The sequence below is a fragment of the Schistosoma haematobium genome, chromosome 6, assembly GCF_000699445.3.
Source record: "Schistosoma haematobium chromosome 6, whole genome shotgun sequence".
Taxonomy (NCBI): Eukaryota; Metazoa; Platyhelminthes; class Trematoda; order Strigeidida; family Schistosomatidae; genus Schistosoma; species Schistosoma haematobium.
The window spans coordinates 4063313-4088283 of record NC_067201.1 but is presented as its reverse complement, the minus strand read 5'-3'; the positions used below and the strand labels follow the sequence as shown (position 1 = coordinate 4088283).

The 24971-nt window shown below is 36.7% G+C and overlaps 2 protein-coding genes across 6 annotated transcripts in view; one reads left to right on the top strand and one right to left on the bottom strand.

Moving 5' to 3' along the window:
* The window catches only part of NDRG1_1 (Protein ndrg1), a 62782-nt gene extending 58878 nt beyond the window's left edge, over nucleotides 1-3904 (top strand). For 2 of the 3 annotated variants that reach the window (XM_051219426.1, XM_051219424.1), the window contains one exon: nucleotides 2700-3894. In XM_051219426.1, coding sequence (XP_051065310.1) covers nucleotides 2700-2818 — 119 coding nt within the window. In that variant the 3' untranslated portion in view covers nucleotides 2819-3894. Of the gene's footprint in view, nucleotides 1-2699 lie in introns of all 3 variants that reach the window. The other variant, XM_051219425.1, reaches the window with a different exon arrangement.
* PCBD1_1 (putative pterin-4-alpha-carbinolamine dehydratase) lies at nucleotides 3008-15778 on the bottom strand. Of its 3 annotated transcripts, none has more exons than XM_051216716.1 (3): nucleotides 15158-15778; nucleotides 5489-8310; nucleotides 3008-3230 (listed from the first exon to the last, which is right to left on the bottom strand). In XM_051216716.1, the coding sequence occupies exons 1-2, from the start codon at nucleotides 15368-15370 to the stop codon at nucleotides 8206-8208; spliced, it is 318 nt and encodes a 105-aa protein (XP_051065307.1). In that variant the 5' UTR covers nucleotides 15371-15778; the 3' UTR covers nucleotides 3008-3230; nucleotides 5489-8205. The 3 variants fall into 3 exon arrangements, with proteins under 3 accessions (XP_051065307.1, XP_051065306.1, XP_051065305.1); XM_051216715.1 differs by lacking the exon at nucleotides 3008-3230 and having other exon boundaries at nucleotides 15158-15379; nucleotides 15416-15778; XM_051216714.1 differs by lacking the exons at nucleotides 3008-3230; nucleotides 5489-8310 and adding an exon at nucleotides 11650-15117.
* Between the last annotated feature and the right edge of the window lie 9193 nt (nucleotides 15779-24971).

The following is a 24971-nucleotide window of genomic DNA, read 5'->3' as shown; positions in this document are numbered from 1 at the left end:
CATTGAAAGAGTCATAAGGGACTGTATCTTCTGACGTTGCTCCACTGCCTTGTGGATTAAACTTTTAGATCTAAGGTTTTGTGAGTGCCCCCCCCCAATATATATATATATATATATATATATATATATATATATAATTGATACCTCCTTGTACCAAGGTTTATGTATTTAAATTGTTATGTTCGTTAAGCTTAAATGCTACTACTGATTCGTCCTACTCGGAACGGGACGAAGAATCAAGCAACCAGAGTCTCGATAGGCTATACTGGTCCGTTGTCCTCGATTCAGCAAACTCGATCCAGAAGTCTTGGTAAAATGTAGAAAGTGTATTCTACAGACAACCAGAACATACCAGGTTCATCAAGTACACAAATCAAGCGTATTTATACAAAAAATATATAATCGATATTGCCATGGAAGTTTTTAAACATTTAATCGATAAGCTCATCAATCGACTATATGTGTGGGTGGTAAGAAATGCCCAAGTATACATCTGCATACAAGCTCCACAAAGATAAAATTACGAAATATGAGTTTTAGGGATCTAACATCCCCAACATAAATAAATAAACATAAGTGAACACTATCAAAGTATCGTCTTAGTTTTCATTTGTTGCCAAGCTAAAAATCAATTCTTAATATATAGGCTATTTTTTTTTATTTAGTTTTCTGATCAATTCAAAGTTTGTCATGTTTCTTCTCTATCAAACTTTAACTCTTCTTTTATCTTAGTAATATATATATATACAATATTATAATCCATGTTGTTAAGTCAAGTAAATATCTAACTTCCTTCTTCTGATTTTATCATGTTGTAATCTATTTGAAAAGGAAGAGAAATGAACTCGTTTTTTTTTTTGTGTGTGTGTTTTGTTTTCATCTTTGAAGTCAATTCTCCAACTTCCTTCTCTCCGCCTTTTATTCATTCTACTAAGAAAACTAAATTTAAACAGAATGAATACTTTGAATGTTGAAAATTTATGATCAAAAAATATTCACTGGAATCAGAGTACTTTAGTATGACTATTATTATGAAGTGAATGTAAAATCTAGTTATATCAAACGGATTGTAATTATGTTTAAATGTAGCTTGTTTTTGAAAAGAGGTTATTTGTGGTTATAAAGTTGAATATCTTGTTTCATTTATCGAGATTAAAATTGTTTTATATGTTTCTTTCTATGAATTCATTATTTCTTTCTGTACTTACTTACTTACGCCTGTTACTCATCGTGGAGGAGCATAGGAAAACCATCAATACTCTCTCTATCCAACCTTGTCCTGGGCAATCGTTTCTAGTTGTTATTCATTCTTTTCATATCTGCTTCTATTTCCTGACATAATGTGTTCTTTGGCCTGCCTCTTTTCCATTTCACTTCACAATTCCAAGTTAGGGATTGTCTCATGATGCAGTTTGATGATTTCCGTAATGTATGTCCTATCCATTTCTATTGTCTTTTCCTATTTTCCTCTTGAGCTGGAAGCTGGTTTGTTCTCCCCCGCGGTAGGCTATTGCTGATGGTATCCGTAGAAAACTAACTCACTTATTTATTTGAACACATAAATAATGGTACAAGGGGACATCTGATACATATGCTCCATACAAGTCACTTGATTTGTGTGTGGGCTGTGATACTGCTTGGGTGCCCAAACCGAAACAGGTGGTTTTCTTAGAGGGCCACGTCTGGAGCCTTTGACCTAAAATTTTGATCCACAAGGCAGTGGGGCAACGTTATTAGATGCAGTCCCATAGTAGCCAGTGGCCAACAATAGGTTCATACGCAATTTGTCCTCTTAGGATCCTGGAGTCCACGTGCACTATTAGTTTGTAATCGCGGTTTCCCAACTCCTTTATGTTTATCCTTCATATGCATTAACCAGATTAAAGCTCCGGACATTCACTTTTCATCCTTTCAATTTCGTAAACATTAGTAATGTTGTGAGAAGGCTGTGAGTAGGACTTCGCTGGCAGTGGTTGTATACGCGTGGCCCTGTGAGAGCATTTCGAGAGGGAGAGCGGACTCTACTCACTCTCGACCGTACTAGGGCATTTGGGGGCTATTTAATAATCACAGATCAGTTTTACTCAATTTAAAGAAACTGTAGTATATAGACATGTTAAGTTAACAACTACTAAATAGTTTAAACACTCCTTTATGAAACTGATTAATTGATTATCGATTAACATGGTTATCAAGTTGTTACTAGTTACAATGAAGTGATCTTATTCCTGAAAAAAATTACAATTTTTCACCACAAACGTCTGATGATAATTTTTCAGTGAGACTATAATTTATAGACGACCTTTTAGCGACGCTGAAGTGACCTTGAGTGTGGACGCCTACTGAATAGGATTAAATGAGAGTTATAAAACAGTTAGAATTCTCATTTACAGTTGATAGTTAGAGTTAAAAATTAGCTTTAGGGTTTTCATCATGAACTGACATCAGCTATAATTGCCAAAACTCTATTTTTAGCCAAATGTATAGATGAATTTCGCTCCAAAAATCGAGACTCATTTTCTTATATCTGATTGGTTCGTCCATAAATTATAGTCTCACCAATTTTTCCCATTCAGGAAGTCGTATTCTTTTGTTATATAAACTTTAAATGAGGACAATACCTTTTTTTTCTATTATATTATTAATGAATGTGATTTATGTTGAACCATTTTGTCTGTTATTGTTCTCATTTCAAATAGTTGTCAATCTTACACCAGAGAAAATGCGTCAACAAGCAACAGATTTACAACAATCTATGCTTGATGAATTACCTGAAACATGTTTACCAGCTAAATTGGTTGTGGAACCGGAAGTTTGAAAAATTGACGATGACGACGATGACGACGACGAGAGAGAGAGAGAGCAGTATACTGATTGACAATGTATGTGATCATAATATATAATATTCACTGTTTTTTTTTTAAAATTATTATTATTATTCACTTTTCATTATTACACATTATATTTGTCTTGTAAACCATTAATTTTGAATCCACTAAAGAATCATTTCTAATGCAATAATAATAATAATAATAGTAATACTTACATTCATGCCGTAAAAGCGCATTTCACTAACTTAACAAACTGATTAGTTGGCTGGTTTCTAACCTTGACTTTGATTAAAATTGTATCACTTTCATTCTTTGTTTTATTGACTTGTATCATTGGTATCAATATACGCACATGTTACTACTATTACTGGTACCGTTTTTCACTGTAGTATTGTTTCCCTTCAATGAAATGAACAGATAATACAAAAAGAATAAGTATTCATTCACTCATTATCATCATGTTTATGTGATGGTTGTTTTGTTATCAATTTCCCTTTGGGTTATTGACTTTTCTCTATGTTAATTCTCTTATTTCATATTACCAATTTATGAATTCATATTGATTCTTCATTGTCAAAAGCATTTTATTCATTCATCCGTTAAACAACTATTGATACATATATGTTTAAACTACTCTTGTGGTTATTGTCATTCACTTATAATACTGCACATGAAATTTGAAATGGTTTTAAGGATTTTCTCTGGTGGATTTCTTTCACTAATCTCCTCTTTCATTCCTGGTTAGAGTTATTCAGTGTATTCATTTAGTAGATGAATATAATACCTACTTAATTAAGTAGTATTCTAATTATTTGTTTGTATGTTAGTATATACTGTGATGATATTATTGATACTTTGTGTTCTTTTTTTTCATAATTTCTGTTCGTTTTGAAGTTACTGTTGTTGTTTTTCTTCTTCTAAAGACACTATTCACATTGTATTGAGTAATTAGTGTTAGTGTAATAGTAGTCTGTTTGATGTGAGTTTTGTTTTTTCTTTTGGAAAACATTATTCTTCTTTTTTTTTCAAGCAATAATTTTAATACACTTAATCATTTCGTAAATTGATGAATAGTTTTTGTGTGTGTTCTATTGTCTTTGATATAGTAATAGGTGTAAATCGAATAAGCACTACATTAGTCTAAGTTGAAGTTTATGGTGAATTGTCATTTGATTTTATAACTTTAAGTGATATTCGACAAGGTTGTTCACTATCTTCATTTCTGTTCAATTTCATCATAGACCTACTGATTAAAATAACGTTCTCGTCATCTGAATTCTCGGGTATTGATCTACTTCCAAGAGGTTTACTTATCGACTTAGAATACGCAAACGGCAAAGTCCTGTTTGGTGAAGACGCTGATAAAATGCAGAGTATTCTGGTAGCACTGAGCAACAATGCCAGGATGTTTGCGATGCGTTTCTTCCCCTCTAAATGCAAATCGTTGCTTTAGGACTGGTCTCTGTCCACATCTGAACTAAGGATAGGGAGTGAAGTAGTCGAACGCGTTGACAACTTCACTTATCTTGGAAGTCTGATCAGCCCTCAGCACGAATTCAAAAACCCTGTTTGGCTTTTGCCAAATTACGTCGCCTATGGTGAAGACGAGATATTCGTCTATCAATAAAAGGACGAGTATACTGCGCGGCAGTCCGTTCTGTTTTACTTTACGGCTGGCCATTAAGAGTAGAAGATACTCGTGAGCTATTTGACCACAGATTCCTTACAAATATTGCTCGTATATGCTGGAATCACCGGGTGAGTAATAGTGAGGTTAGACACAAGGTATTAGGGAATGATGGTAAATCAGTTGATGAGTTTGTGAATCTTCATCGACTGAGATGGTTAGGCCACGTACTACGCATGTTCAACCACCGATTACCACGACGTGCAATGCTGACCGGTGTTCGGGATGGTTGGAAGAGAGTTAGGGGTGGCCAAACCAAAATGTGGCATCGGTCCACAAAGTCACTAACTTCTAGTCTTAGTCATTTTGGTAGATGCAGACTACTTGGTTGGCGTCCACATGACTATCGTAACCAATGATTGGAGACTCTTGGTGATGTGGCTCAGAATCGATCACAATGGCGTAGGTGTATACATTCTCTGCCTTCCCTTAAACTAAAAGTTTAAAACCGCTTCATATCTTTCTTTCTATCAACTAATTTTTTCTTCATCTATTATATCGTTATACGCATTCTTTTATAATATGACTATCACTGAAGTAACTATTTCTATGAATTTGGTGTTCATCTCGTTGTACTAATGAGATGTAGCAACTTGGACCGATGCATATATGTGCCTGGTCCTACGTTGTAGCTGAATGAATCGCTGATGAAAAACTATATTTACAGGAACCTCTGGAATCACTGAGATTCATATATCTAGTATCTTCAAACATCCACCTCTGGTATCCTGAGGACGAAAATTAGGAGAAAGAAGCTACCGTATAGGCTAACACCATCACAAAACTTTTTGTTAGTTACAACTTCGTCCAATTACCTGTAGCCCTTTCCGATCCCGGATAAACTAACGTTTTGAGATGTGGAATGTATAGTCCGACCTGACCAACTGTCTTATTTTCCTAGTAAAAAATTCAACATTTACTGCCACCGTTATTCATATCACCACATGACACCAACACATCAAAGACTTACGCACTGATAGAACTTGAAAATCAGTAGTAGCTCTTGACTACTTTCCCGACCGTAGCTCCTATTTTGATATGGTGGTCGTACTTGCTTATACTGATGACTCAACTGAACTAAATCGGCCAAAATATATATTCCTTTAGATCCTACCATGCCAACGTGAGTCACTTACGGTGTACGCGAGATATCCATAGCCCGAACAAGGGACAAGATTACTGCGCAGCAGTGAAACAGCCATTAAGAGTAAATGATACTCGTAAGTTGCTAGTAATCGATCATAGGTATCTACGAAGCATTGCTCGTGTATTCTGTGATACAACTGAGTAGGGAATGAGGCAAAGAAAAGAAACCGATCGATGAAGTATTAGCAAATCTTCATCAAGTGCGGAGATTAGGACATGCGTTACATATGCCCAAACACCATCTACCTCAATGTGCGATGTTTTATGGTGCAGAATCAGTCTGGAAGAAAGCTAGGGGTGATTATACCAAAATACGGCATCATCAGTCGATGAAATCAGTGATAAGTGGACCGATACAAGTTAACAGGTGTAGACTATCTGGTTAGAGTCCGCATGATTATCGTAACTAACGATACTACATCTATTACTCTGGGATTCTCTCGAACAATTCCATCTCGCTGTACTGATGGTTGTGACAGCCTGAACCGATATACATAAAGATATACGTACCAGGTTCAATGTAGCAACTACTGACTTCACTACATTCACCTACCTACCCTGCCCTATCATTACCTACTATCTTGATGATACTTACATAAGCTTCTTAATTATTTAATTATATTACATAAGGAAGATTGTATACTCTAATTAACTCGTTTTTAAATGCACTTGTTCATAATTTGAAGGTATAGGTCTCTGCATATATCAGGTAATTATCTGCAGTGCGATCACTAACACACTTAATCATATTTCTATTCTAGTCCATCACCTAATATTCAATGAGAAAAATGATTTGTTTCTTACCAAGTTTATCATAAACAAAGCAGAACTATGATGGAAACTGATTGATTTATGTGTGGGTGTGTGAATTATCAAATCAAAAAAAGTTATGCAGTTGACAGATTAAAACATTTTGATTTTTATCATTGTAGATCACATGTAGAATATTTTTATATCATGTTCTAAACACTACTGATATGGTATTTTTCTATCTTATATTTATCTAAATTTAAAAGTAATATCAAAAGGGATTTTTGTAGATATTATAATAATTTCAATAGTTGAGATCGTGAGTTAATTGAAGCTCGATCATCATGAAAAACCTGAAAGCACTGGATGACTGTTTCGTACTATTGTGGGACTCGTCGACAGTGCACATCCACGAACCCGCTTAGTGTTTCCAGGTTTTCCTTCGCGCGCGCGAAAGCCCTGGGTTCGAACCCCGCGTGTGGGATCGTGGATGCACACTGCTAAGGAGTCCCACAATAGTACGAAACAACCATCCAGTACTTCCAGGTTTTCATGGTGATCTAGCTACAATTAACTCATGATCTCAACTATTGGAAGTATTATAATATCTACAAAAATCCCTTCTGATATTGAATTGTAACTTTTGAGAACAACTTATCGACCAATACTATACGTATATTTTTATCGTATAATTGTTAAATAACTAAACTACAGATATTCATATCCCTCTTATTATTAGCTTTATTTTGACCTATGAACTTTAATTATATGACTTACCATTCTCGAATTATGCCCTGTCTATCAATTATTACCTTCCACACTCACAGCCACATTTGGCTGATTCTTGTACAAATGTTGTTGTCAATCAACGTTTGGACTCAAACGTATGCGTAAGAAAGACATCTGAATGTTGCTTTACTCCTCAAAAGTTAGTACGATATCATGTTGCACTGAACTCCTTATCACAAATGGTGAAGATATCATCAACGTACCTCTTTTACAACATTACCTTGTTAATGAGATCACCTGTCCTACTTCCAACATGTGATGCATAAAAATGAGCTAAGATAGGCTGAAAAACTATTCATAGCACCATTATCAACTTGTCAAAAATGTTGTTCACTGACAAAGTTCATTTCACGTTTGTAGGTGAATATTTTTGGCAAGTTAGTCTATTGGAATCCTACCTGGATATGAGACTAATGACCATAGCATTAAATTGATATTTAAAATTTACGAATTGGTGTAATAGTTATTTGGTATCTAAACCCCGTCTTGATTTTGTTTCGAAAAGGATTTCATACCCCGCTACCTTATCAAGTAGAATCAAATGGCACGATTTTGAAACAGAGACTAAAAACAATCACCTGAAAAACATATAAAGACTACGAGATTGACTGTCACGATTGTCCATGATTCTACTAAGCTACGATCAGTAATAGTAGATAGTTATTTCGAATCATTAACGGAATAGATATTGAAAAGGTAGTCGTTAGTGTTAGTATTATGGAGAAACATGAAATGATTATGTACTCTGAAGCTAGACACGATTGTTTAAAGGTAGTAATTAAAAAGAACTGATGTAATATTCAAGCCTTAATTGATCTATGATGTTTAAATAATACACTCAACCTGTTACACTCGGTGTTTAAGTGTGCATTCATTTAGAGATTATTTCAAGATAAAGAAAGTCAGAGACTCCTATATAGGCTCCATTGAAAGAAAATACAACCTATTCAACAAACAAAAAAGATTATAAACACACATAAATGATCAACATCAACAAATTGTTTATTTTGCTTGGTATTCAAACGCTGCATCATTGATGAAATTGGCAAGATCAATATCTCGTCGTGAAAGACCTCCTGCATCATGTGAAGTGAGTAGTATGTCCACCTATAAGTTTAAAAAAAATATTTATGGTATATTAACTTGTTAGTTATACTCAATAAAAAAAAGAATGATGTTGGGATTATACAAGGTTATAAAGTATGTTCACACTTTTTTGGTAGACATATGGATATTCTACCTATATACAATTGGTGCAAGTTAGTAAAGCGGTCGCGCTCTTCATCTTCGCATGCATGAACATCAATTAGCGATCAAACACCATGATATATCCTCAATTATATCAATGCATGTGGACATACAATCGACTGGGAAAATGTTGAGATCTTGGATAGATGCAATTCGAAAACTTTTAGAAGCTTTGCACTCTGGTCAATCAGCAATCAACAAACACCTTGAAATTGATTCAATTTATCAACCAATCAGAAAATTTTTGGACAAATATAGGACCAAAAATCAAACCAACGGGGGATGTAATCAAAATAAAGAAGTAAACAATGACAAGTTAAAGGTCAACAATAACCAATTAACATCGAGGTTTACAGGACAAGCTGTAAGCCATATGTGGAGAAATCCGAACACTTCACTTTTATCTGGAGTTTTTGCTGATGATGTCGTTCAGAATAACGATGGAAGCTCCACGACCAAACCATCCAGCTCAGGGAACAAAACTCCATTAAAATCATCCACCTGAGCTACAAATCTCCACCATAGTAAAATTTAAGCTCAATTTTTACATTCATATAGCAATGTTGTTGACTATTAACAATCAGAGTTGTTTGTGTGTCCGGATTAATGTAATCGGTCAAAACTTACAATTACCTTACTTTTTATGGTTATATGCAAATTCTTGATACATATCAGTCCAGGTGGAGCATTTCAGAATGTCATTCAAACCATTCACAAAACTGTTTTTGCCAGAACTTTCACAAATTAAAACTACGTCATTTGTATAATCTATGTAAGTAACTCTCCATTAAGGTCACCAATATGAGCTTGTGACTTAAAGCTATATCGAGGCAATCCACACAGGATGCATATATGCCAACATGAGATTGATCAATTGCAGTCCTAATCATCAATACGAAGATACAAATAAAACAATACCAAGTGAATTTAAATTAAATATTTGTTTTAATTCTAGATAGTGTGACTCAATCACCAACTACAGGTTTGTGTATTCAACTTCGTATTGCATTTTTTTGTGCGGATACCATCCGAATTGGTCAAATGGTTCAGATCTAAAAATCTTATAATTAAAAGCCTTATCTACAACTGATAAGCCACTGATTAACTTCATATTTAATTCTAAACTACAATGAAAAGGATCAGAACTTAACATGTTAGAAATAATAACAAGAGATGATTTTGTAATCTAAATACACATTTGAATAATAAGTTATTTCATATTGACATAACAAGTATAATGAATGATATCAATACACTGATTTATATATAAATTATCGTTTAGATTAGTTTTAAAAAGAAAAAAAGAGTAATATATGCATGTTTCACTAAGTTGCATAACTTGCAAAAGTAAGTGTCATGTACAACGACATGAAAGAATTACCACATGATTTGTGAAAAGAATAAAAAGAAAATTATACATTAATATTACTGTGACGAAATTTTGTATTGTATGAATTCGTCTTACAAGTCTTAATCAATCATGACTATTATTTTTACTTTATAAAAACAGATTGTTTTTAGCTAGTAGTTATATTACATGGGACTAAATGACAATTGGTAAATAGAAAATATCAGAAGGGGTTTTGTAGAGATTTTTAGAAAATTCACTGGTTGAAATCATGAGTCAATTGAAGCTAGACCACTATGGAAAACCTGGAGGCACTGGACGGCCGTTTCGTCCTAGTATGAGGCTCCTCAGCAGTGCGCATCCACGGTCCCGCACCCCGCGAGATTCGAACCCAGGACCCATCAGTCTCATGTGTACGGTGGCGCAACTTCGTGGATTGGTTGAAGTTAGACATTAACACCGTTGGATGCCGGCTCAGTGGTCTGGTTGGTTAAGCGCCCGGGTGCGAGGCTGACAGGCCCTGTGTTCGAATCTCGCGGGGTGCTGGATCGTGGATGCGCACTGCTGAAGAGTCCCACAATGGGACGAAACGGCCGTCCAGTGCTTCTAGGTTTTCCATGGTGGTCTAACTTCAATCGACTCATGAGTTCAACCAGTGAAATAGAAAATAATCTGTTTTAAAAATTTCCAGATAAATATTTGGCTTAAAATAAGATATACATGTTTTACAACAACAACAAAAAGATAAGGTTTCGACAGACCTGTTGACTCAGATCAATAACTAAACACTAAAGATATACCTAGTTACCTAATTATTTGAAAGTAGTGAGTTAATGAGTATAAGAGTCCTAATTCAGTAACCAAAGTTTAAATTCTAGTTACATTTTTCCTATTTCAGTTTGGGCAGATAGGTCATCATAATGATTAAACGCAATGTAGAACCTGATACATATGTGTACCAGTTCAATGTTGTCATGCCACATTAGTATAGTGAGATAAAATTATTTTAAGACAAACCAAAGAGTAGTAGAAAAGATTAAGTATAGAAAAATAGAATAAAGTATAAAGAGATTTCAGGACTCAGGTTCTAAAAAATAAAAAGTGAGTGTACCTGTGCCACAGTGAACGATTCCAAGCCATGTCATTCAAACCTTCTAACCATTGGTTGAGATAATCACACAGACCCCAAAAAGTAGTCTACACCTATTAAGATGCTTTATTCCGATTGTCAATAACTTCATGAAATGGTGTCACGTCTTGGATCGGCTGCCCCTAATTTTCTTCTAGCCTACTCTAACCCTAGACAGCATTAGCGATCGAGATAGGCAGTGGCTAGGAACACGCAGTCATGCCACAACCACTTCAGCTGAAAACACCACCATATCAATCCATTTTCCATCTTTACCTAGTACCTGGAAGCTTCCAGGCTTTTAATGGTGGTTCAACTTAGGTCGGTTCATGATTTTAAATAAATCCAACAATCTCGGACGAAATCTCAGCACGGATTCGAAAAGCTCGTTTGGCTTTTGCCAACTTACGTCACCTTTGGCGAAGGCGAGATATCCGTCTATCAATAAAAGGACGAGTATACTGCGCGGCAGTCCGTTCTGTTTTAATTTACGGCAGCGAAACATGGCCATTAAGAGTAGAAGACACTCGTAAGCTACTAGTATTTGACCACAGATGCCTTAGAAATATTGCTGGCGTCTGCTGGGATCACCGGGTAAGTAATAGTGAGGTTAGACGCAGGGTATTACGGAATGATGGTAAATCAGTTGATGAGGTTATGAATCTTCATCGACTGAGATGGTTGGGCCATGTGTTACGTATGCCTGAACACCGATTACCACGACGTGCAATGCTATCCGGTATTGGAGATGGTTGGAAGAAAGTTAGGGGCGGCCAAACCAAAACGTGGCATCAGTGCTTGAAGTCACTAACTTGTAGTCTGAGCCATGTTGGTAGATGCAGACTACTTGGTTGGGGTCCGCGTGACTATCGTAACCAATGGTTGGAGACTCTTGGTGACATGGCTCAGAATCGATCACAATGGCGTCGGTGTATACACTCTCTGTCTTCCCTTAAACTAAGAGATTAAAATCGCTTCATATCTTTCTTTCTACGAACCAATTCTTTAATCTTGTATTACATCTCTATATGCAATCTTTCTCTTATATATTACCACCTTTGACATAACCACTGCTATGAATCCCGTGTTCATCTTGTTGTGCTGATGCGGTATGGCAACCTGGACCGATGCACATATGTGTCTGGTCCTACGTTGTAGCTGACTGACTGACTGACTCAGTTTTAAAGAAGATTCTTACTCATATGTAACTAGAATTAATGATTAGCCGACTACTAGCGTCAATTAACTTCTAATTTTCCATCTGTTGTGTTAAAAACTGGTTACTATATTATTAAACTGATTCACTACCATATACTCCCTGATATTGCTTTTAAACTTAATCATGAAGCCAATTTATAATAATGTAGAACTTTGATGAAGAACTAATTGAGAAAAGAAAACATTTCTTAGCTCAACTTTTATTTTTATATGTAAATAATAAGGCAAAGTACATTGACCATTGTTTCATCCATTCAGAACAAACATGATCAGTGTAAAAAATAGACTACAATCAACTATCTCCCGATGATTAAAACCAGTATAAGAGAATTATATTCAGCTGTAGGACCGATTAATATCTTATTCAATTTAATTGATAACACTGGACAATTATCTTTGAAGTCTTCTAGAGTTAACCCGTAAAAATCACTGGGCTAACTAAGTTAAAGTTAGTTAGCATTTTTAGAATTTTACTAAGACCAAGAGGGTCAATTCTAATGTTACATTGAGTAATTGGGTAATAAAAAGGTAGATTAACGTCGATCAGATTCCTTTTAAAACGATTTAACGATTGTTCCAATCTTTGGTTTGACAGTGGCTCACTAATATGACTTTTCACGACATTGCCTGACTGTAACGTTTGACTGTGGTCGATTTAAACAACTATCTAGAGCTACTTGTCGATGCTTTCTCTTTCAACTCTTTTGCTTCTATTTATTTATTTATATATTTGAACACATAAATATTGGTACAATAAGGCACCAAATATATATGCGCCACACAAAACAATGAGAATTCGAGGAGAGAAAAAAAGGCAAGGAGCGTAAAAAGAAAAAAGGACAATAACGAACAGATTAGTGTAAGGTAGTATAATAGTAATAATAATAGTAATAATAGTAATAATAATAATAATGGGGGAAACAGAAACGTAAAATCAGAAAAGATCTTTCAGTTAAGGAAGAAACAACCACTTTTTATGAAGAAAGTAAAAGGTTACAGCAGGATCGCCACTGGCTCCTATTCTGAGCCATATCTGATAACGTCTCTAGCCACTGTGTTGCACCATCTCTCGGACTCCAGCCAGGGAGTCGTGAAGGACCAAAACAGGCCAGCCCTTTGCAGCTTTCTTTCTTACCACGACACCATGTCATACACTGACCACCTCTCCGCTTTTTCCAACCAGTCCCAGCGTCGGCAAATAATGCCGAAGGTAGTGGGACACCGATATCAGTGAAACCATCCAGTCATAGGCAAGGTAAAACCCAGTACATATATGTCCAGTTTACGTAGAAATACCTCATTAGCAGGACGTGATGAAATTTTCGACGTGAATTCCAGATTAGTAGAGATAGTCAAAGTATAATTGGTAACAGAAAAGGTTGGGCATACAAAATACGGATTCATGTAGTAAAAAGGTTGACTAGGTAGTTTAAAATTTAACATCTAAGGGAAGACAAAGTGAGTTTACTTTCTCCATTGCGAGCGATTCTGAACAATGTTGTCTAAGGTCTCTGACCGCCGCCTATGATAGACATTTGGACACAAACTAGCTACTTTGCATTTATATACATGGTTCAGTACAATGTTAGTTGACTTCATAGACTGGTGCCATTCTTTTAGCTTGACTGCTCCTAGCTATTTCCAACCTACTTCTACACCAGCCATTATCGCGCTTCGGTGTGGGCGGTAGATATGCATGCTTAATACATGTCCCAATCATCTCAGTTGATAAAGACTCAGTACTCCGCTAACTGATTTGCCACTCGTACCTAATAATCACAGAGTTGCTAACTTAATAGTTCCAACATATAAGAGTAATCCTTAGGTATGTATTATGATCGAGTAATTGTAACATACGAATACCATATTTAAAAGACCAACCTTCACAACCATAAAGTATATGCAAAACGGAATAGAAAGTTAAAGCAGAGCTAAAAAGCTCATTTATACTAGTCATTGAGAGTTCCTCTTCGGTAGGTAGGTTAAGCGAATAGATTACTTTATAATTGTTTATCAACATGTCTGGTACACTGCCTGAAAGAATAGTTAAGGCACTCCTCTTCCAACTGATAAATTATAGTTTTAAACCTGGCCACATCTACCTAGACAATCTGGAATATTCACTAGCCCCTATAGTGCACAAAAATGTAGTTGTTAAGTTACATGACTATCAGATGTGCAAATGATAGACAAAACGCAAAAAGCATGTAGTTGCGATTGTAGAGTCATGATTAAACTTTCTCAAGGCGTTCAACAACAACAAAACATATACGATACTAGGTAAGAAATAGTAGTTAAATGTGAAAAACAACTCAGAATTGGAGTGTTCAAATCCTGAGTAACATTGATATTCTTTGAACATTATTTTGATAGTTGTAGGGAAACTTGATATTAAGAATGAGCAGACTATACTAACGATATTTAGACACACTTGTTTGATTAAAATTTGGATAAAGTAGTCTGCTCCCTGCTATATGATATTATGCCAAGATCGCAAATTTAGTTTAGAATCAATCATAGGTGGCTCAAATTTGCATTCGGCAGTATCCTGTCACTGTTTTGATATTTATATCAAGTACTACCATATTCTGATTGGAGAAATCCTATGTGATTTTATGCAGTTATTCCACATTACATGATGTCACACGGGAATTATGTATGTTACACAATACCGAATCGACAAAACAAAACAGTTGAAACATTTTCATTATAAACTGACACCAGCATTAGTACAAGAACTACAAGTAGCCAAAAGTACAAGTGAATTTTGCGTACAAATACCAGTAGCTTATCTGAAATTTGATCGCTTTTCACCATAATTTAGTTCCCTAAATCTAAATCTTATAAATGTTGGGAGCTTTGATGAATCTCAGACAATACCATATAAACTACCGTTTTGTAGGGCTACCGTAGATGGACTAACCTCATTGAAGTTGTTACTGAACATGACATAGATTTTAAAAAAATGGAACTTATATTGGAGAATCTACTGATACTGACAAGTGACATACCTTATTATACACATTGAACCATTCAGGGTGGTGATTCATAACTTTGGATTTGTCTGCTATTTTTTTCATGAAGTCGAATGCTACATCAAAGTTTTTAAACATAAAAGAGCGTCGTATGGCCTCTCTAGAACCATGTTGGCACAACTCCCAATGGTGGATGTTTAGTAAAGGAGGAAGCATCTGTTCACGTTCTGGTCCCGTAAGGAGTGGCATTTTGCGCCTCTATTTTAATTTAAATATGAGAAAAGTGGAATATACTCCAGAGGAGCTGAGCACCGCAGCGTTACGGAAATGCATGACATTAGTTGGAGTACCGCAATACTTCAGCAAAGTCGCCATAATCAAATGGTTCAAATGGTTCAGGACGAAATAGAAGAAGCGTTCGCTTAACGGGCTTTCATATCTAGTAGCAATGGATCACTGATACATCTAGGTAGGAACCTAGGTATATTAATGATAAAAGAGGGAAAAGGAAAAATGTTGGTAAATCATAGTAAGGTACTGTCCTTAGTCCTTAAGAACAAGTCAAATTTTCCCTTAAAGGACTTCTGTGAAGTTTCTTGGACTAGACCATCTGGCGACAAATTCCAGCATTTGGCTGCTTTTAAGGAGTGGAAGGCGTGCCTACAGTCCGTTCTGTTATGTTGTGTCTATAGTGTCTGGATGTTACCCCTAAAATTTGTATTGGGACCGAGTTTAAGTGGGTATTTAAGGAGATGCCCAGAAGTGTTTGGGGTGGTGTAGGTCATTAGGTCAGCTGTGAGACGCCTATACTCCTGTGGGCAAAGTTTCAGTGATTTAGGGTGCATTCCATAAGGTCTGAATTTGAGTCCCCGAACTGATTTCGTGGCTCGTCTTTGGAAACGTTCCAATGTGTCTCTGCCTCTTCGGAGTAGGGGAGGAAATACCATATTTTCATACTCCAAATAGGGTAGAGTAAAACTTTTGAAGGTTAACTTAAAAGTTCTATTGTCGAACTGGTCAATAATGAGCTTCAACGTAACCGGTGCAAGGTTTACTTGAAAGGCATTTTGTCTAAATTCGCCCAAGACTTTAGATCGTTGGGTATTAATACTACTAGATCTCTTCCAACTTGGGATTCCTCTAGGGATGGGTTACCTAATTTGTATGCGTAGTCTGTAACATGTCTCAGATGAACTGCACTACACTTTGAAGTGTTGGAAATAAGTACGTTATCCGCCCATCTTTGAAGACTAGTCAGATACTCTAGATGTGCCAGCTTATCATCCTGATTGTAAATATCTCTCCGAATGTTCACACAGAAGAAATTAATGAGTCGGACAATACTTTCTAAGGAAGATCGGTCGTATGAATTTAAAAGGGATGTTTCAGTACTGATCCCTGGGGGTCGCGCTAGGACATTCTGTAATCCGGAAAAAAGTAACAATGATAACAATATATTTCCGACACAGCAAATGCACACCATTCTTAAAGGCACGATCAACGATAAACAGCATTGGTTTGTGGAAGAAGAAATACTCAAGTGGGTTATTAAACAGATAAAATCAATGAAAATCAATCGCAGAATATTCGTGCAGATATACAAGCGGGTTAACAGTTGGTTTTACGCGATAGTGCAATACTATGAGTTTATAGTTTTTATGACCTACTCAAAAACGTCACCCCGTTCAGGTTGCTATCTTGGCGAACACTAATCTAGTCCAGAATTAAAATTATTGTGCTACTAAGTATTCATGCAATGTGTCTATTTAATAAGTTTTCGGTCGTTATAAGGTAACTAGTGATAGGTGCTCAGCGTAAGCTGTGACCTTGGCAAATGCCTACGCAAAGTCTGTTCCAGGTGTAAGAATTAGCTTTATAGCTGTGCACTGAGAACGTGATGCTGAAGAAGAGAAAAAAAGGAGCAGTGAGGGGTTTGGGTCTAAACATTCAACAATGCTCAACTGTTCGTGGTGGGACTGGTGAATATGTGGTATATCATCAGACAAAACGCACAGTAGCTGATATTACTAGAAAACACCACTTCTATAAGTACCGTGTTGCAGGCTTATCAGGCAGTCATAAGTTATGGACTGTGGGTAAGGTATCGATGCAATGCTCTAAATGACTATGGTGTAAATTTCAGTTTTACAAGTTAAGTATGGACATTTAGGCAGGTAGAACGGTGGGAAAATGTTAGCCAAAGTGGGCGGGAAACGTAAGAATACAACAGTTAGAAATAAAGCAATGGATAATGAGACTTAAAGGTAGGCCATAAAGTGCTCTTGAAAGTGGTACACTGATGAAAAATGAACAAGAATGATCTCACCTTAAAGTAGTGTTGATGATGTCTTGTGCTATCCTAACTGACTGGTGGTTTGCAGGCTCTGTAGGTGCGAGACCACAGGTAGTAGGTTGCAAAATTGATCCTGACCTCAAAATTTTAATTACTTAGATATGAATTAAGTCAGTCTGATAATGGTGAGTGGATATCTTTTAGCTTAAGCTCAATAATTCCCCTCATCGTAAGCTTCTGAGAAGTTGAGATATATTATGTGTGACTCTCCTTTGCGTCTAAGAATGGTTGTCCATCTATCCATCGCAGTCACCATATTGGCTCTTCCTAAAACCGGGTCGTTTTGGCAAAAAATGTTGATAGATAAAAAGTGATCGTGCAGACCATCATTTCTCGAACATTTCTTAGCCTTTGAGGGTATCGAAAGATGTACTACCAAACGGTAGTTTGAAGGTTTACCGCGCCAGTTTCGCCTGAATATTGCTTTGATATGTGCCAGCTTCCAACTGTCTGGAACCGCGGCTTGACTTGGAGTATCTGAGAACAATAAACTAAAGTGTTGGCAAGGTTGAAGAAGCCTCCCTCTGTACAGCAGAGAGAACCCTATCGTGTCAAGAAGGAGCGTCCTTAATTAGATGTTGTTCTTCCAGGAGCTCTGTGGCATCACCGTCATTGTCGATCGCGCCATCCGTTAAAGATTAACAACTGGGAAACTTTGGCTTCGGCTTTTCAAAGACAGAATGCATGATGGAGGAAACTTTTCATATCAGAGACAAATTCTTTGATTAATTTATTCTGAAGCTGAAACCTAACTCCTCCTGGAACCTTTGTGCAATGGATCCTTGTTCTTGTCAAGTACCTATAAATACCTATAAGTGTTGTTATTACCCGTCGTTTTATATTCCATTCATTATTACTTTTTAAGTCTTAGAATACAAAGAGTGCGACCTTATATAATCTTAAGCTGCTTTTAACCGTGGGTGACTTTTGGGACAGACTGGTTTGTATCACGTAAGATCGTGTGCAGTAAGGAATCCCAGTGAACGTCAGGATCAAGCTGAGGATAAGCTTTCCAGTCCACCTGCCGCGGATTGTCCTTTAAAGCTGGTGTTTTCAAACTTCTAGAATTTAAGCGGTTATTGTCAGTAGGACATTTTAACTTATTTTGTTAAAGAAATAGAAATGTGTGACGGCGTCATGCTTTTTCCGGAAGGGCCAGGATTGAGTTGTCAAATAGTTGTCTTTGGTTTATGAATTCTAAGCGTAACGTTTTCTGACTATTTCTTCGTGAAGCTGCTGATCTCACGTTATCGAATGATCCCAGTACTTTATTGAGGTTGTCATCTGAGTTGCAGGAGTGTCTAGTGAAGTCTTTGAAATTGGGATTCGAGTATGCCAAAATTGATCATAGAAACAGAAGGACAAGTTCTCGGACATTGAATTATGAGTGTTAGTAAGACTCGAGTGTTCAATAAAGTAGTTCGTGCGCTTTATGGATGTTGAGTTGTGACGAGAAACTGATGGCTATAATGAATGCAAGTTAAGTCCAGAGCTGTTTTATAACAAGAAACAATGCGATAAATGCATAACCATTCAGTCAAAAAGGTCCACATTTACATATTATTTTGTCAGTCATGATAGCGTTCCCAAATATTGGATGTGTTAACAAAGGTGTAAGACAGGGTTATACGTTTCAAATGTGTGTTTTCGGCGGTATATCACGGGAGAGCTGAAAAATAGAGGGGAGAAGGGAAGGATGAGAACTCGATGTTTATAACTCTTGAGAATTAGTCATTTGCGATGAAATGCTTTATATATGACTACTTAGACTTATTACCTTCTATAAGATCAGTTCTTAAGCAAGCATATTTAAACAAGCTAAAGTAAACAAGTTACGAGTATGGCGGTGAACAGACAAAGGACTGTATAGGCGGAGGCGATTCAAAAGAGCTGAAAGTTTAAGATTGTGTATATCACTAAAATATAGTGAGGAAAACAATGTTTGAATTATCCTAATTCCTTCCTCAACTCGAAGTTATTTCTGTCCTCTCCCAAAGTAGACTGTTGCTGATGGCGTGTGGCCAACGGATGAGGAATATGTTACGCAGATAATTTTTCAGAAATTCTTTTATATTTTTGATTATGGCTGTGGTAGATTTCCAAGTTTCAATCCCCACAGCAGGACTAACTGTCATGACGTTCTCATTGAAGATTGTGACTTTGGTATTACCTGACAGTTGTTTTGAGTTGTGTATGTTCTTCAACTGTAGGAATGCGGCCCCTACTTTGCCAATCCTCTCCTTTACGTTTGCGTCACATCCTCTTTGTTCAACGATGACACTATTCAGGTACGTGAGTTTCCATCTCTTCCAGAGCTGGAAGGGTTGGTGCTGTCCGTGTTGTACTTGAGGATTTTGGTTTTTCCTTGTGTATGTTGAGGCCTACTGACGCAGAGGCTGCTGCTTCACTAGTTGTCTTCATCTCAATTTGGTGGTGTGCATGAGACAGGAAAGCTAAATCATCTGCAAAGTACAAATCGTCTAGTTGCATCCAAACTGTCCATTGTATTCTGTGTTTCCGCTCAGATGTCGAGTTCTTCATAATCCGGTCAACCATCAGTAGAATGGGAAGGGGAGAGTAAGAACAGCCTTGCTGGACTCTGATCCTCACTTGGAATGCGTTTGTCAACTGTCTTCCATGCACCAATTTATAGTGTAGTTCGTCGTATGAAACCCGGTTTATGTTGATGACTTTCTCAGGTACTCCACAGTGTCGAACAGGTTTCCATAATGTTATCCTATCCACACTGTCTAACTGTTCCTCATAGTCGATGAAACTGGTGTATACTGATGAGTTCCATCCAATTAATTGTTCAACAATGATCCGTAGTGTCGCGATTTGGTCTGCGAACGTTCAATCTTTACGGACTCCAGCTTATTGACCTCGAAGTTGGGCATCTACTGAGTCTCTCATTCGGTTCAGCAACACTATGTTGCAAATATTCCCTGCTAATGATAGCAGTACGATTCCTCCGCAGTTACGACACTCGTTTAGATCTCTTTTCCTTGGTATCTCGATGAAGTATCCTTCTTTTCGGTTCGTCGACAGTTATCCTTCGTCCCAAATCTTCCTGATTAGGAAGTAAGGCATAATTTCAACCACTTCTATATCTGACTTTAGTGCTTCAGCTCTCATGTTGTCTGGTCATGATTCTTTCTCGCTTTTCACATGTTTGATGGCCATGCTGATTTCTTTAGTCTCTGGTAAAATGACAACGATAGAAGAGTCAGTTTGTGCTGCTTTGGTGTTTGTGTTGAGGATTCTGAGTTCGAAGTTGACTGATAGCTTTTTCGAGCTGTGGATATCCTTTAATTTTGCTAATGTTGCCCTTGCTTTGACAATACTTTCCTTTACATCCGCATCATTATCCTTCATTTTCATCAATGATGCTGTCCAGCCATATGGAAGTTTTCACCTATTCCAGAGCTTCTCCATCAAATGTGATTTGTTTGGTGTTTGCTGTGTTGAATTCCAGGATCTTGGTTTTTCCCGTTTGTATGTTGATGCCCACTGCTGCAGAGGTTATTGCTTTTGTTTGTTTGTGTCTATGATAGAGAAAGGTTAGGGCGCCTGCGAAGTCCAAATCGTCCAGTTATAACCAGTGTAATTACTGAATTGCCGATATTCGGTTCGAACATGGAATTAACGAACCAAATTTTATTCCATTAGACCAAGCTACGTTCTCCTGTGTAGCAAACAAGCATTTTTCAGACACTCGTGGTAAATTATATCAGAAAATGAACTATGTGCTCAATTTAAACGGTCCTAATTTAAGAAGTGGAAAAAATTATATCAGAGATACAAAATACCTCAAACGGTACAGTCTATGCTATACAATCAAGGTTTTCTTTAACACAAATTAGCGTGCTAAATTATGAAGCAGACAGTTAATACAAAAGAGTTCAATACCTGATAATCAATAAAGATATTCCCGACAAGGTGGGATCAGATAACTGTCTGCAGGCTTGAGAAAAATAAAAAATAAATTGAAATACGAATGTTACCTACTCAAATGGAATCAAAATGACTAACAAGATGTACAACTAAAGGAACCAGTAGGAACAAACTGCAGGTGCATGCATGGAGGGGTTTTCACACACAAAACATTCAAAATGAAACTTTGAATTAGCTCCAATGTGTTTCATAGATTCCGAGTACCGCGAAGTTGTTTCTCCTCAGTTCCGTGGCTTTTCGATTGGCACTTCAGGTCTCCCATACTGTCCGAACTTTCCATGTACCTATATAAATTGTTGCTCTGGTCGTTGGAAAGGGCACCGGCCTCGTGACTTCTGAAGCATTTCGGCTTTCATCATGAGGTGTCATGATTCTTGTGAAAAGAAATTCCCCAAGTCAGAGTCTAAATGTTTCAAATTGTTTATTCTGCTTAGCGTTTTTCAGCAAGGCCGTTTTCTGCGGGACGGGGTTGTCGACCCCACGCCCAACTCTCCTCTTTTTTGTAGGCTTGTGACCGGCAGTAACCCTAGAAAAGTTACAGGTGGAGTTAGAAAGACGTTAAATTTACAAAATTCATCAGCGTGTGAGCAAAAAGAACGTTTGAATGTCAGCAAATTTTGGATTTCAAGATGCTTTAAACTGGTAGATTACGAACAACAAAGAGCTCACAATAGTTCCCGACAATAAGAGCTTCTTATTATCTGTCATAGTTGAGCAGCATGTCTGAAATATACGTTTCATACAGTGGTGGCTGATATTTGTGTTCTGGGCTGTATGGGCCGAGCTAGGCAAGAACTTACTTATGAGGACTCATAGTCAACTGTTGGCTGCTTGTGCCGGCTAGGGAATTATTGGTTTAGTATAGAGATAAGGTCATGTGAGTCGGTGTTCTAACCTGCAAATTTGTTACGTGATATTTTAACGGGCCGTGAGACATAACACTTCGCAATGTTCCCCAAAAATGCACGATCCCACACTTCTCGTTGCTAAATAGTAACTGCCATGAGTACTTGAGGTCACTTTGAATGTGGGATCCAACTGTTATTCATTTGTGTCAACCTTAGTTCCTTCCTCTGATTAGTTTTATCAGGGAGATAGCTCATCTTGCAAGTGATAAGTGGTAGGTTGATGATGCTTTAAAAAACAATTAGGCTACCTGGCCTTAATTAAAACTCTAATAAAAACAACTGTTTCCATCATAATGTCAAATAGAACAGATTAATTTGAAACGCCCAACATTTGGTAAGTTTGGGTTTAGCCTTAAGGTACGTTTTATACTGGGAGATATGAGAAGTAGTGTATATGGCAGTCTGGAAGAGAAGTGAGGCGATGACTGAGTAAGTACATAGAATGAACTTAAAATTAGTAATTTACTCAATCAGTAACAGAGAGAAGCAATACAGGAGGAAGATTGCCATAGTCTGATGATCGGAACTACAAGTTTATGGAATAAGGCTTCACAAGGGTCACAAACATTCAGTTTGTTTACACATTAGATATTCTTTTTATATCTTCTTATCCTTCTAAACATATTTAACTCCAGATTGTCCTTTGAAATCAATTTTGACTTTCATAGCATCAATCTTAATTATTATTGCACAAATATTTATACTAATATCCAGTTTCACTCTGTATACTACTACATAAATCTAAATGTATTCATCCGAGTGCATTAAAGGATTTTTATTTTATTTTTCTAAATTGTTGGTTTCCTTCTGAGGTTGATATTCATTACGCAATTATTATTCTTATCATGGATGAAACTTTTCACTAGGTGTTCACTTCTTTTCTCTCTTCTTTCCTTCTAAATAAATACTCTTAAGATTACGAAGTTTGTAATCAAGACAATAACTTGTGTTACACTTAAATTAACTTCTCAGACCCGTTTTATATTCACTATGCATATATGTCTCATACATACTTATATTTCATTATCTTTTTCACTCGATTGAGACTTCCATTGCATCACTCAAAACTATGACTGCACAAACATTTAATCTAGTGTCATATCTTACTACAATAATAAGTTGTTTTTTCTTAATTATTTTTTGTTACTAATTTAACGACACACACAGTGTCGTTTATTCTTGTTCTGTGTTCGTAAACACGCCTATTAGACTGTTTACGTATTTCACGTCTCCTTTATTTCTATTCCCTTATTTTCTCCATTTCCTTCTTTAAACTCAATTCAATATTCTTCTCAATTGCACAGACCCGATTTATTATTATTAATATTCTACTATTGCTCTAAATTTTTTTTAAATGGCACGTATAATGCTGACATTATTGAAAATTGTGTATTATTGCATTTTTTGAAATGGTTTCTTCACAACACTTATGTACCCATGAGATGTTTGTGAATATTAATAATAATAATAATAATAATAATAAGTAAATCACCAGGTAACTATAACTTTAACGTTTGCTAACATCAAAGAAAGACCCTGCTGTCTGTTGAAATATTCTTCACGCCCTTCAGTGTAGCGTACTTACGGCTATCTGTCAAACGTAATTGAGTGCGTCCAGACTATCAAAGTTATCTATAGTATCAGTGTAGGGCAAACAATTAAAAATTTGAAGTGAATCGATTGCTATGGTACAAAGAATGGTGGTTTATTTCGAACTGTTGAGCGCGCAACTTTAGGTACTTGTTTGATATCGACTGACCGAGTATTATCAATTGTAGCCCCAGAAACTCTTGGAGGCTTAAGCTTTGTGAGGCTTGAATGACTGTACAGAAGGATTGGGGATTGCATGGAGGTTACGGGTGAAACAGTACATGAGTGGTTAGGTCAGAATTCCTTAGATAGTGGCTTAGTTGGTGTAACGACCGAACTGCCAATATACAGTTTGAACGCAGTACTGACGAAGCAAAAATGTATTAGAATAGGCCGGACTACGTTCTTCTGTATAGCTTACAAAGCGTTTTTGAGACACGCGTACTAAATTATATCAAAACACAAACTTCGTGTCTAATTTAAACGGTTCTGATTTAAGAAAATAGAACAAATTAGATCATAAATACAAAATACCTCAGACGGTACAGCCTGTGCTGTCCTTCCTTACGCCTGTTACTCCTCGTGAAGGAGCATAGGCCGCTCACCAGCATTCTCCATCCAACCCTGTCCTCGGCAATCCTTTCCAGCTCCTTCCAGTTGTTATTCATCTTTATCATATCTGCTTCTATTATCCGACGTAATGTGTTCTTTGGCCTTCCTCTTTTCCGCTTCCCTTCAGGATTCCAAGTCAGGGCTTGTCCCATGATGCAGTTTGACGATTTGCGTAATGTATGTCCTATCCATTTCCATCGTCTTTTCCTAATTTCTTCTTCAGCTGGAAGCTGATTTGTTCTCTCCCAGAGAAGGCTGTTGCTGATGGCATCCGGCCAATGGATACTGAGTATCTTGCGTAGACAGCTATTTATAAATACTTTTACCTTCTTGATGGTGGTTGTTGTAGTTCTCCAAGTTTCAGCTCCATACAGTAGAACTGCCTTGACGTTGGTATTAAGAATTCTCACTTTGATATTGGTTGAAAGTTGTT

What these genes read in the sequence shown, in the direction of transcription:
- PCBD1_1 (XM_051216715.1), bottom strand. Translation starts at nt 15,496, where the DNA reads ATGGCGACTTTGCTGAAGTATTGCGGTACTCCAACTAATGTCATGCAT. An exon ending in CGGTGCTCAGCTCCTCTGGA is followed by an intron (nt 15,380 to 15,415) that starts GTATATTCCACT and finishes AAATTAAAATAG; the next exon opens with AGGCGCAAAATGCCACTCCT. An exon ending in GGTTCAATGTGTATAATAAG is followed by an intron (nt 8,311 to 15,157) that starts GTATGTCACTTG and finishes TTAAACTTATAG; the next exon opens with GTGGACATACTACTCACTTC.